General features: G+C 45.2%; 1 protein-coding gene across 3 annotated transcripts in view; it reads right to left on the bottom strand.

Annotated features, from left to right (window-relative positions):
• Positions 1-13,808, bottom strand: part of si:ch211-39i22.1 (fibrous sheath CABYR-binding protein) — a 31,939-nt gene extending 18,131 nt beyond the window's left edge. The window contains exons 1-4 of one of the 3 annotated variants that reach the window (XM_061842607.1): positions 13,560-13,808; positions 1,381-1,475; positions 496-556; positions 25-420 (exon numbers count right to left, since the gene is read on the bottom strand). In XM_061842607.1, the coding sequence (XP_061698591.1) occupies positions 25-420; positions 496-556; positions 1,381-1,475; positions 13,560-13,626 (619 nt within the window). In that variant the 5' untranslated portion in view covers positions 13,627-13,808. Of the gene's footprint in view, positions 1-24; positions 557-1,380; positions 1,476-10,040; positions 10,073-13,559 lie in introns of those variants that run through there. The other 2 variants (XM_061842606.1, XM_061842608.1) reach the window with 2 other exon arrangements.
• Between the last annotated feature and the right edge of the window lie 254 nt (positions 13,809-14,062).

Genomic DNA, 14,062 nt, shown 5'->3' with positions numbered 1-14,062 from the left:
GGGTGGGAAGACGTTCCAAATCACCTTGGGTTGAGGGTTCTGTTTCCGACTCAGGAGCCTCTGCTTCCGCTTCTTCTGCGGCAGTAGTATCTGGTTGTGGTTCAGTTGTTGGTTCTTCTGGAGCCTCTGGTCCTGGCTCAGCTGCTGGTTCTTCTGCAGCCTCCGGCTCTGGTTCTGGTTCAGCTGCTGGTTCTGCTGCAGGTTCTGGTTCAGCTTCTGGTTGTGGTTCAGCTGCCGCTTCTGGCTCTTGTTCGGCCTCTGGTTCTAGGGTAGCCTCTGGCTCTGGTTCCCCCGCAGCGTCTGTTTCTTCTTCGGCTACAGGATCTAGTTCTGGGTCAGCTGCCACCTCGTCTCCTCCTTGTGGTGCTCCCTCTTCTTCCCCTTCGGCAGGAGCCTCTGCTCCGTCTTCTGCATTAGCCTCTGGTGGAGATTCTCCTTCAGCAGGATCTTCGGCTTCCGCCTCTGACGCAGCCTCCGGTTCTGGTTCCTCCTTACCTGGCATCACTTCTTGATGGGCTCCAGCTTCAGTTGGCTCAGGTTCACCTGGTAGCATATCCTGTATTACATGGAGAAACAAAGTCTAAGAATTTAATCTTCAGGTAGGGAGATCCGATATTCTTAGTGCACAGGTGTCAAACTCAAGGACTGGGGGTGAGATCTGGCCCACCACATGATTTTATGTGGCCCGCGAAACCAAATCTAGAGAGTCAATGTCCATGATTCTTGTAAAAAATCTGTACCAAAACTTCAAATTGTCATATATCATAAAAGTTGAAATATTACAAGCATTTTTGTGTTACCAAACGTGAATAGTTGAAAAACACATCACCCTTGATTTCTGATTCCAAAACTAATTCATAAATTGATGATGTAAATATGACGAGATGATTAAATATTTTTGTTCCACAGTCATAATAATGGCCCTCTAAGGGAAACCGGAACAACAATGTGGCCCGCGAGAAAAATGAGTTTGACACCCCTGCCTTAGATCATTTTTTTAAACCAACAAAAAAAATCCCTTCATATCTCATGAATCTTTCCACTGCGCCGTCTTCCACGGGGCGACCGACTGCCGAGGCCACATGATTCAGAGTAACAACTAATAATAATAACTTTGATCTATTGATAATATCTTTGAGCTAGCAGATAAACTCATAAAGCTAACATTAGGCAATCAAGCAATACTGTCCGTTTGTGAACCAAATACTTTTGGAATACACAAAAGGGAGGGTAATAATTCATCGTGACATCCAAAACATCTGCAATCATGTGATATTAATAAATTAAAATTAGAAATGTAAGGGCGTTAGCTTGCAAACACGGGCGACAGTTACTTGAGGTGTCTGGTTGTTTCGGTGCAATGAAGCAACACGTCCTCACCTCTGCCGCGGTTTCGGCGTCCATTTCCGGGTGCATTTCAAACTGGGGCAGCAAAGTCGAGTGGACGGCTTCAAACTCCGTTGGGGCCACGTCATCTACCGAGAAATAATAAACACATTTGGTGAAAAAAAATAGAAAGATCTGGCAACCGTCAACGCAAAAACAGAATCAGGAGCAACACTCGCTTCTCTTGCCGCCTTGCTCGAGTACAATTCGAAATTCAACAATGATTGCTAAAATAGCCTGTTGATGGCACACAAGTCTTGGACCACAAACCGCCATCACGCATGATGTTGTGCGAGAAATGTCATTTTTTTTTTTTTGATAAGCAACTTGTTGACACAAGAACAACGTGAGATGAAGTTACGCGACTGTCGGCACACATTAACGGGAAGCTGGCTTTTTACCGACGTGAATAAAAGTTGGGTCTCTCCGGAGTGAATTTTCTTATTTTCCTTTCGGCTTGTCCCGACTAGGGGTCACCACAGCGCGTCATCTTTTTCCGTCTAAGCCTATTTCGTGCATCTTGTCCTCCCTCACAACATCCATCAACCTTTTCTTTGGTCTTCCTCTCGTTCTTTTGCCTGGCAGCTCAATCTTCGTCCCCCTTCTACCAATGTACTCACTCTCTCGCATTTGGACATATCCAAACCATCAAAGTCTGCTCCTGTCTCCAAAACATTCGACTTTGGCTGTCCCTCGAATGAGCTCATTTCTAATCATATCCAAACCTGAACCTCAACATCTTCATTTCTGCCACCTCCAGTTCTGCTTCCTGTTGTCTCTCCAGTGCCACCGTCTCTAATCCGTACATCATGGCCGGCCTTACCACCGTTTTATAAACTCTGCCCGACTGTAGACTCTTGACCCCAAGTATTTGAAGTCATCCACCCTCGCCATCGCTTCTCCCCGGAGCTTCACTCTTCCTCCTCCGCCCCTCTCATTCACGCACACATATTCCGTTTTACTTCGGCTAATCTTCATTCCTCTCCTTTCAACTGCGTACCTCCATCTTTCGAACTGTTCCTCCCCCTGTTCCCTGCTTTCACTGCATATCACAATATCATCTGCGAACATCATGGTCCAAGGGGATTCCAGTCTGACCTCATCTGTCAGCGTTTCCATTACTACCGCAAACAGAAAGGGGCTCAGCGCGGATCCCTGATGCAGCCCCACCCGGAGTGCATCAAGTGTGAAATTAAACCACCAAATAATATTTTTTCATCTGCCCAACAGTAGTGCTCAAAAATATTGGCACCCTCAACATCACATCGCTCCATCCATTTTCTTCGAAGCTTAACCTCACGAGGGTCGCAGGGAGTGCTGGAGCCTATCCCAGCCGTCAACGGGCAGGAGGCGGGGCGCACCCTCATCTTGTTGCCACCCAATCGCAGGGCACATCGTGACAAACAGCTGCACTCACAATCCCACCTCGGGGCAATTTAGAGTTTCCAATGAATGTTGCTTGTTTTTGGAACGTGGGAGGAAACCGGACTGCCCGGAGGAAACCCACGCAGGCACGGGGAGAACATGCAAACTCCACACAGGCGGGTCCGGGATTGAACCAACGCTTTCCAGCTGATCCACCGTGCCCCCCCCCCCACGTTACATTTTCTATTAATTCCTGATCTTTGGGGTATTACATAATAAGTATACGTTTCCCATTGTTTTAGATATTTGCATGAACAGCAGTTAACTTATTCCTACAATTGTATTTTCAAAAACTCGGCAGTCCCATTGTAAAAGTAAGTACTCAATTGCGTTCGCCGTGATTTGAAAAGTCCGCAAAGAAAACAAAACGGGTCGCAATTGTTTTTCTCCCCCCCCATCTGTTTTTTCTAACTTTGGCCTGAAAGGTAAAAAACTGGTTCACTGCAAAGTCCAGCGCGCATAACCTCACGGACACACACATACACGCACACACAGGCAGAACCCCACCCTGTACTAATGTGTTCCCGCTGCAGCCGCAACGCGACGACAAATCAATCGCGTTCACCCTGCCTCGACGCACACAACATTTCCCCCCAAAAATAAAACAAAAGCCTGCATCCACGCCGGCGTGGCGATTGTGCACTAAAATGAGAAGAGTCGGCCTTTGTCTGGCGCACGCGTGGACGTCTTTGAGAGCGGCCCGCGACATTCCGCCGATGCGTGCGAGGAGCTGAGGCAGCAAAGCCGGCCGGGCCGACGGGGCGGGAGACGTTTCTGAGCGCCGGCCAAGAGGCGACGTTGACTTAAGGGGGGAGGGGGGGGGGGGGATCTGTAACGGAAACGCAAGCGGTGAGCACGTCTGCCTCACAGTTCTGAGGTTGAGGGTTTGAATCTCAGCTGTGGAGCCTTCCTCCCAGATTACAAAAAACATGCACGGCGGGTTAATTAAAGACTAAATATTCCGTAGCTGGCGGCACGGTGGATCAACAGGAAAGCGTTGGCCTCGCAGTTCTGAGGTACCGCGTTCGAATCCCGGCCCATCCCTGTGTGGAGTTTGCATGATCTCCCCGTGCCTGCGTGGGTTTACTCCGGGCACTCCGGTTTCCTCCCACATTCCAAAAAATATATACATGAATTGGACACTTTAAATTGCCCAAAGGTGTGATTGTGAGTGCGGCTGTTTGTCTCTATGTGCCCTGCGATTGGCTGGCGACCAGTTCAGGGTGTAAACCGCCTCCTGCCCGTTGATGGCTGGGATAAGCTCCAGCACTCCCGTGACCCTTGTGAGGAGAAGGAGCAGAGAAAATGGATGGATGGATTAATTGGACACTCTGAATTGCCCCTAGGTGTGATTGTGGGTGAGACTGTTATTTGTCTCTATGTGCCCTACGATACCCTGCCTCCTGCCCGTTGACAGCTGAGATAGGCTCCAGCACTCCCACGACCCTTGTGAGGATAAGAAGCAGGGAAAATGGATGTATGGATTAATTGGATACTCTAAATTGCCCCTAGGTGTGATTGTGAGCGCGACTCTGTTTTTCTCCATGTGCTCTGCGATTGTCTGGCGACCGGTTCAGGGTGTACCCCGCCTCCTGCCCGCTGACGGCTGGGATAGGCTCCAGCACTCCCACGACCCTTGTGAGGATAAGAAGCAGGGAAAATGGATGGATGGATTAATTGGATACTCTAAATGGCCCCTAGGTGTGATTGTGAGTGCGGGTAATTGTTTCTATGTGCCCTGCGATTGGCTGGATACCGATTCAGGCTGTAACCCGCCTGCTGTCCGTTGACGGCTTGGATAGGCTCCAGTACTCCCCGCCACCCTCGTGAGGATAAGCGGCTAAGAGAAACGGATGGATAGACATTCCATAGCTGTGAATGTGAGTGGTTGTTCTTCGCTGCGCTATAAAAATGGATAGGCGTGGCAAACATAACGGCTAAAATGATGCTTCAGCTCATGATTCATGCAAATTTCATAACTGAACGTCGATGTTTGCAGAGTGTATCGGTTGAAGCCCGGAGGACAGAGAGCGGCACTGTAAATCCTCGGAACGAGGCAACCTGGTACGCTCCATGCGCAAACAACCCCCCCCCCCCAAAAAAAAAAAAAAAATCACGCATAAACAAACGAAGTTAACGTGCACAAACACGTCTCGGCTGTGCGCTGATGTGTTAAAACAAACCAAAACAAAACACACAAACAGCAGAAATGCACACCCACACGAATGCTGAGTAAATGTGATAAGAGCGACGGCGTTGTTGTTGTTGTTGTTGTTGTTTTCCTCGTCGAGTCTAACGTAAACACAAGCGCTCCGTCATTTATTTGAAGAGTCACGAGGCGGCAGATGCGCACCAGCTGGCGACGGAACTTTAGCACAATGGGCTCAGCGGGCAAAGTTCTTGTCTCGAGACCCGGTGAGCAGCAAGTGGCTCACGCGGGAGGTTATTTTCAGACACTGCGTTCGGAATTGGAATTTGGCCTCAAGTTGGGATTTTCGCGAACGTACGACGGCCCTTCATTGAGCAACAAAATTCGTTTGGAATTTTAGGTGGCACGGTGGATACTGGTTCGATCCCGGACCCCGCCTGTGTGGAGTTTGCATGTTCTCCCCGTGCCTGCGTGGGTTTTCTCCGGGAGGGCACTCCGGTTTCCTCCCAAATCCCCAAAAACATGCAGCATTAATTGGACGCTCCAAATTGCCCCTAGGTGTGATTGTGAGCGCGACTCTTGTTTTTCTCCATGTGCTCTGCGATTGTCTGGCGACCGGTTCAGGGTGTACCCCGCCTCCTGCCCGTTGAAAGCTGGGATGGGCTCCGGCACTCCTTACGACCCTCGTGAGGATAAGCAGCACAGAAAATGGATGGATGGATGAATTGGAAACTCTAAATTGCCCTGAGGTGTGATTGTGAGTGCGGCTGTTTGTCTCTACGTGCCCTGCGATTGGCTGGCAACCGGTTCAGGGTGTAACCCGCCACCTGCCCGTTGACGGCTGGGGTAGTTTCCAACACTCCCCGCGACCCTCGTGAGGATAAGCGGCAAAGAAAATGGCTGGATGGATTTATGTATCTCAAATCACTTTCAGAACATCTCAAATATACCTTGTGTAAAATAGAACTCTTAAGTATTGTAGTGCAGTAATTTACTTCTTTGTTAAAGGTTTGTAACACTGCCACATCAATGCTAGTTTTGTTAGCTCATCTATGGCATTTTGCACTGGGTGTTAGCTATGTTAGTTATGAAACTATCAGATTTAAGTAAGACAAAGTCATGTGATTTGGGCAAATACACTGTTTCAACCTTGTTAAGGTTGCTCTAACTTGTACATTGTGCCAGCAAAAGCCAAAGAAAAAGCCAAACTCGCTGTACCCCGAGGTCTGCATCTTGCATTTGATATTTTGTGACTTTTTCCCCAAATAGTTGGGACAGATTATGATTTTGTTCATAGTCAATAAAAGCCGAAGAATAACCACACAAATAATACAATTGCGATATCTTTCTTATGATTCTTAGCAGCAAAGAAAATGGATGGATGGAATTTTAGGTTTGAAGCAATTCATATTTTGCTATTACAGCAGGGACATAATGGGATAATATGCATAATGTGATGAAAATGATCAAATACGAGCGACATATTTCCCCATGCGAGTATCCACGGTTCCCGAGGGAAGAAATACAAAATGCTGCTCTTAATGTGAGCGAAAACATTCGGAGCTGTCGAAAACGCCGTAATGACAGGCTGGCCAGCAATTACAGGGACACGCATGAAAGCTTCAATAGGATCATAAAAACAGAAAAACATGTCTGTCGGCTGTTCACAAAGGTACAGTGTTCTATTCCTTCCATATTTCATATTACATTGGTGCTTTTTTTTGTTTATCTCGCTTGTCTAATATTATACATTTACTGTAATTTCCAGCCTACAAACCGTGACTTTTTTCACACGCTTTCAACCCTGCGGTTTATGCGGCGCTAGCGTTAGCGCACCTGGTTATAAGCCACGGTACACAGAAAGAGTTGAAAGAGCTGACAAGTAGCGCCGCGCCAACGCTAGCGCCGCACTAACGCTAGCGCCACGCTAGTGTTTAAAGAGTTTAACGCGGGGCTCGGCAACCTTTATGAGGATGAGGGCTACTTAGTGAGCACCGACCGTATAAAGGGCGACGTGACCTGTTTGTGGCAAATTTCATACTCAGTTCATTACACGTACATAAAATATTTTTGCTTTAATTTATTGTAGTATATGACGTTACAGGTATTTTAAAATTTTGAATCACGTAAGCAAGTCAGATTCAGAATTTAAAGCAGAAATAATAGTAAAAGTTTGTTGCGTGTGGTATTCTTAGAAGATACCTCGGGGGCGCCTTATATGGTCCTCGCGGGCAACCGTTCGCCCGCGGGTACCGCGTTGGTGACCCCTGGTTTAACGCTAGCACTGCGCTGACGCTAGTGACATGTTAATGCTAGCCCCGTGCTAACACTAGTGCCGCACTAACGCTAGCGCCGCGCTAGCATTAAACGCTTTCTGTGTACCGAGGCTTATAACCAGGTGCGCTCTGTTGGCCAGGAATTACGATAATAATGAGAGGTTCATCTGAAAACTATTTTTTTTTTTTATAACATCTTACAGTTGTCTGTATGTTAAGGATGGTAAAATGTTACTTAAGCCAAACCAAAATAAAGGATATGCCTACTGAACTGACTAATTCAATTTTCATTGTTTTGGGGGAATTGTTTTGTTTTTCTAAATTTGAATCATTCAGAATTAACTCCACGGTTTTGTTTAACGTGAATGCAACGCAATTACACATAATGAGAACCAGTTAGCAGCGTGACGACAGGATTGACGGTGTCGCAACCCCTCGTAAAAATGAAAACAAAAATCCGCTTGTAGCGGCACTTTATAGAACATTGTGTTCCCATTTATCACTTCCTTTGCTAACTACCTCCTCTCCCTCTTAAAAAACAAAAATCTCGACCTCCCTCTCAACGGTGCCAACATCCAGGACCGGCGTTCGAGGGCGATTCTGTTTTGCGTCTGGAGTGTCGGACTGCTGCTATCCGACTGGTTCCTATTGTCTCTGGCACTTTGTTCTCTCGCCGCAACTTTCCCTCGGAGGCTTCTGACTCATCTGCTTCTGACTCCGCGTGGTCGCACGCGATCCTCTGAGCCCAAACTCCGTGCCGGTGTCAAGGGAACGCGGACAAACCAGGCACATTTAACAACAGAGCGGCGTGACGATGAGTCACGGCGAATCAGTGGGACTTTTTGTAATGCACAAAGCAAAAATATGAAAATATTAACGGCACGTTTTGGTGAAATTTTGGCTGGTATCCAACCATCGAACCCCGGAATAAAACATTGCGCCGACCTCCAACATGGCGGCCGTTTGAGTCAAGAAAAAACTAGAAAATTTATGACATACGCAAATGTCTTTTACATTTTTTGGACTGAATAGAATTACATTTTTAGCGTCGTACTTGCTTTCTTTTTGTCAGTATCACACGTTAACCTAACACACAGTGTCAAACTTGAGGCCCAGGGGCCAGATCCGGCCCACCGCATGATTTTATGTGGCCCGCGGAGGCAAATCACGTGTATCAACTTCCGCAAGTTTTTTGTTCAATTCTGGACCGAATTTCAAATTGTCATACCATAAATGATAATGTTGCGATATCACAAGCATTTTTGTGTTCCCAAACAACAATAGTTGGAAAAACCCATTACCCTTGTTTTCTGCTTCCAAAACTAGTTCATGAATTACATGTGTAAATACGATGACGCCGTTAATGATTTTTATTGTTTCACAGCCATATCGGCCCCTTTGAGGGAAACCGTAGCTACAATGTGGCCCGCGACAAAAATGAGTTTGACACGCTTGGCCTAATAGCATAATTGCCCAGGTCCCTTTGATCTTACTCTTGGGAATATCAGTTTCAAAAATCCCAATGTGCTTGCAAAAAATAGATTTTTGTCAATAGAGATTTCTCAGACATCCATACGAAGGCATTCCGCAAAGGTCGGATGGGGTTGACTTTGTTATGCGTTTTAGGCGGTTATGCTGACAATATGCAAGCTACTTCCTGGTTCACCGAGGATGAACTTTTAAGCGATACGTTTGGAAAGTCATTCCAAGCCCGCTCTCGACGTTCAGAAACTTTTCAGCGTTGTTGGAGCGCGCCGTCCGCGTTCCCGCCGCTCCGACAGAATAGAAAGCGCAAAATGTTTCCGAGCAGAACCGACACATCCAACATGGCGCGCTCTGCCTCTTTAAACCCGGTACTCTCAGGGCGCCGTGAGAGCGCCAGATACAATTTCCGAACGCAGCCGAGATGAGAGGACCTCATCATTTTTTGGTTTTGGAGTGGGGAATCGGGGCGGCGTCTCCTTGGTGATGGAACAGAAAATACATTCCTCTGTGGTGAAAGCAACCGCCGTGCTGTTCACGTTTGGTTCCCTGTCCACTTGTTAGCTAACACGCTACTTCCGAGTTCAAAGAATTATGTAAAACAGCAGGACTTTTTTTTTTTCTAGAGCAGAAAGGGGTGGGGTCACCATGATGGTTTAAATGAAAATAAATCCTAGTGTCAAACTAAAAAAAAAAAAAAAAAATTGTGGTCAGTTTATATTTCTTTCCAGCCAACCTTTATGTAAGCAACAGGTTACTTCCTGGTTTACAAAAAAAAAAAAAAAAAAAAAAAAAAAAAAAAAAAAAGACTGTGGGACCTTATCATTTTAGGCACAATATTTCTGAGCTTCAAATGACCAAAAAAATTAACTCTTCTTTAAAAAAAATATATATATATATAAATAAATTTTAAAAAAGTATTTGCCGTGTTGAGATTTTGCTTGTATGGTTCATATGTTAGCAAGGTACTTCCTGGTTCGCTGAGGCTAACAGTGGACACAGCTATACCTTTTTTTTTATTATTAATTTTATTTCATTACGATGACCAAAACAGTCAAAAGGTCCCTCTAAGAAAATGTATCTATGTTTCTTATCTTTCTTTGTATCTAAATGTATCTTTTTTTTCTTTGTTCGCCAATAATATGTTAGCTAGCATGCTACTTCCTGGTTCGAGGATGAAGCTAGACAGAAGGACTATAATCTTTCGTATTCTAGAGATTCTTGGCAGTGGAGGAGAAAAAAAAAATACCCCTCCAAAAAAAATGACATTGACATATGAGCCAATTTATGTAAAACAAAAGGAGAAAAGCAGAGAAGCTCACCGAAACTTTCGAATCAGCCGAGACTTGTGCGTGGACGGGCATCACCTGAAGAAATCTTTCCACCGGTCTCGTGTTTCAAACACCTCGCAGCTGTTTGATGCGGGCGCCGCTATTGTGAAATCCCAAATATTGAACTTTTCCCCTTAGCGGCACATGGTGAGCTTTTTGTACTGTTGTTTGTTATTTTTTAAAAATACTGTGGAACCTTTTCATATGAACTTTACCCATGGGAAATAATGAAAATAGAAAATCACACTAAAGTCAAAATGTCGCCAACAAAACTGCAATATTACGAGCACTACTTGCGTGTGTACCATTTTCACCACAGTGAACCATACACCCATCCATTTTCTTGGCTGCTTATCCTCACAAGGGTTGCAGGAAGTGCTGGAGCCAATCCCAGCTGTCAACGGGCACGAGGCGGAGTACACCCTGAACGGGTTGCCGGCCAATCGCAGGGCACATCGAGACAAACTGTCGCACTCACGATCACACCTAGGGGCAATTTAGAGTGTCCGATTAATGTCGCATGTTTTTGGGATGTGGGGGGAAATCGGAGTGTTCGGAGAAAATTCACGCAGGCACGGGGGCAACATGCAAACTCCACACAGGCGGGATCCGGGATTGAACCCGGGACTTCAGTACTGTGAGGCTAACGCTTCCCAGCTGATCCACCGTGCCGCCCTCGCAGTGAACCATTTTTATTGTTATTATTTTATTTTGTTAAATGACTATTTCATTTATTATACATCTCTGCTGTTTTGAAGCCTAGTGTCAAACTAAACATAAAACAAGGAGAAATACTCGTATTACCAAGAATCTCAAATTAGCTTTATGCTAACACAAAACGTGAAACGCTCAAGACAAACTTACAAAGAACATTTTTGTGACGGTCTTATTACACTTCAAGCAACTGATATTTGAAGACAACCGGTGCAGCAACAAATATTGTACACCAGGGGTCCTCAATGCATCCATCTCCATCGACCAAGACTGCTTGGCTGATCACGGGACGGCGTCCCCAAAAAAAAAACAAAAAAAAAACATGCTTGCTTTAGTTAGCAACACAGTCTGGGCTACGTAGAGCAAAGACGACCTCGACATGCTGCTTATGTTTACTTTCGATATTAATGGAGAAAGTTAAAAAAAAAAAAAGAAATGCTGTTGTTTTAAGATGCAATGACTGTCGGGAGTATGTGAATAATCGAAGAAAAAGTGGTTAAACTGGACCAGATTTTCTCTTTTCCGAGTGGGAAAGGTCTGGTCTGAAGCAAAAAGTAGAAAGTGCAGGATGAGAAGGTGTGTCATTTTTAAAATTCCACCTTGGCACAGCCTGATCCGGGATGAAATCGCAGACAATACAGTGCACAAAAAGCTAATTTAGTATTTTAAAAATAGAAAGCAACATGACATCAACCTTAAAACGCCCCCTGTTGGTAGCTCGCGAGAGCCTGGCTCCTTGAAAAGTAGACCTTGGGGTTAAAAAAAAAAAAAAAAAAAAAAAGTCTAGGCACCCCTTTTGTACACCATTGTGTACTATTATATCAAATTCTTGACAACTCAACTGTAATCGATGTGTGTACTTGAACCAGAAACCAAACACTTGCTATCAGTAACCACACACCTCAACGTGCGTGTCGTCAGGTGATGCGAAAACAGACACAGTTGTGTACGGTACACATCGCTAACGTGCGCCCGCGGGACACCGACTGCAGTTGAGTTGCGGAGTCTTGCGAGGTCCGCTCGGATTACAGACACACTCCCGACGCATACGTCACTTTTATCATTTTATAAGGGCTATAAAGGTTCTGGTTAATGCTTACACATGAGGCGAGCGCGCGCTTCCTGTTCCAGTGTCAACTCACGTCGACGGTTAAGTAAATGATGTGATGGGAGTGGCGAGCACAAAAGAGCGCGTCCGTGTGTGTGTACCGGTTTGTCGGTTAAAGCCGAAGGGAAGCGGTGGGACGACATTGGCCGACATCCGTCCAATCCCATTGACGTAAATGCTCGTCATTGCTTTCACTGACCACTTCATTAGGTATACGTGCATCATTTAAAATAAAAACATAGCTGACCTTCACTGGAGGGTGACGGGGGGTACACGATTGGAGATGCGGCATCTTGAGATTTTTATTTAATTTTTTTTAATATGCTAGGGTGACTTCATGAAAATTTTAATGGCTTCTGTCCAAACGGTTCCCAGTGTGACAGGTCTGAGCGCCTCCTGTGCTGAAAAGTCTCCTTGTGAGTAATGCGCATGCGTGTATATTTTGTAAACTTCCTCCCACGTCCCAAAAACATGCAACAATAATTGGACACTCTAAATTGCGCGTAGGTGTGATTGTGAGTGCGACTGTTTGTCTCAATGTGCCCTGCGATTGGCCGGCGACCACTTCAGAGTTAACCCCGCCTGCTGCCCGTTGACTACCGGGATAGGCTCCTGCACTCCCCGCGACCCTCGTGAGGATAAGGGGCAAAAGAAAATGGATGGATGGATGTCATTAAAACATGTTGCATTGTGACAAAATGCATTGTTTTTATTAAAAGGAAGTAGTGTTTTCTTTTTTATTAATTTTTAGTACCGATTGTATAACTAGAAAATTTAACAAGCGCTGATGTTACAAGGATTTACATTTTTTAAATATTGATGTGTGGAAAAAAAAAATCACTGATTTGAAATTTCTTAAAGTTTTTAAAATGTTCTTGTAATGAGATTATTTTAGCACGGAAAATTCTACGTTTAGCTTTAAATGTGACTGTCCGTTGACTGTAAAATTGCATTTTTATTTTTTACAATAATATTCATCTTACCATTACAAAAAACTCGTGCAATGCATTGCAGCCATACGGATGAACCACTTTACAAGACACGCGCAAACGCACTCAAGTCACGAACTGTCTGACAGTACCAATCAAATTCTGTCCTGTCCGTCAAACTTATAAAAGGCTGAATTGATTGACAGATTTTCTATGGCACTTTATTAGATTATATGGGCGTGCATTTCAAAGGAATGGAAGAATTATTAACCCGTGAATGCCGGACAAAAGGCATCTATGGGGACGAAACTGAATCTGATTACATGAGGCTCAATATATGAAGTTATATTTGCTTCTAGGCGTGAAGTGGCTGAAATTCATAGTAATTGCAATTTTTCCCTTCCATCTTAATAATAGCAATCCAGAGCAGGTTTTTTAGATCAAATCCATAGGGGTGGCAACATTTCAGCAGAGTAATAAAAAAATAAATAAATAAATCACGCTGTTGGCCACATACCTCAGGACATAAGTGCAATTATGTAAATGACAGTGGGGCTATTACAGACCCCTGACGCTTCCCATTCAATAATCATTATTAACACGGAGCGCACACACGCGCGCGCGCAGACAGACAGACTGGCACGCGCGCGCGCACGCGTAGACACCGCAATGAGCGTTGAGGCTGTCACGGAAGAAGAAAAAAAACCCATAATAGATAATTGAACAAGGGAACAAAAAAAAAAAAAAAATCATAATTACCTTCCGTGTGAGCACGTTCAGCAAACAAACCTCCAAAGAGGAGCAGAATCCACAGGTATGACATCATTGGAACGCGGCGGTTCGAGTGGGTACGTCGGGACAATGAAGGTTCAAAGGTTAGAAGGGTGTGCGTGTGAGAGAGATTGCGTGGAAGTGGGCTGCTTGTCGCCTCCGAGGTGCCGCGAGGTTCCGCTGCTGCTGCCGGTGCTGCTCCTTCAGTCGCCTTTCTCCTTCTTTTGTCTCGATTGGAAGAGAGACGGTTCCGGGCTTTATTGGGCTGGGCGGAGCTAGTTGTGCCTCCCCAAAAGGCACAGAAGGCACCAACATTTTCCTCTCTCCCTCTTTTTTTTCCCAAACAATTACTTAAAAAAAAATACATATATATATATAAACTATCTTGGTCATTTTTTATATCCCCCCCCCCATTCCCCTCCCCCCACATTTGAACCAACTTATTTCCTCGGCTTACGATGGAGTTCGGTTCCGACGTCGCAATCGGAAAC

The sequence above is a fragment of the Syngnathoides biaculeatus genome, chromosome 14 (assembly GCF_019802595.1).
Source record: "Syngnathoides biaculeatus isolate LvHL_M chromosome 14, ASM1980259v1, whole genome shotgun sequence".
Classification (NCBI taxonomy): domain Eukaryota; kingdom Metazoa; phylum Chordata; class Actinopteri; order Syngnathiformes; family Syngnathidae; genus Syngnathoides; species Syngnathoides biaculeatus.
The sequence above is the reverse complement of the archived record's forward strand: the minus strand, read 5'-3'. Positions and strand labels throughout refer to the sequence as shown.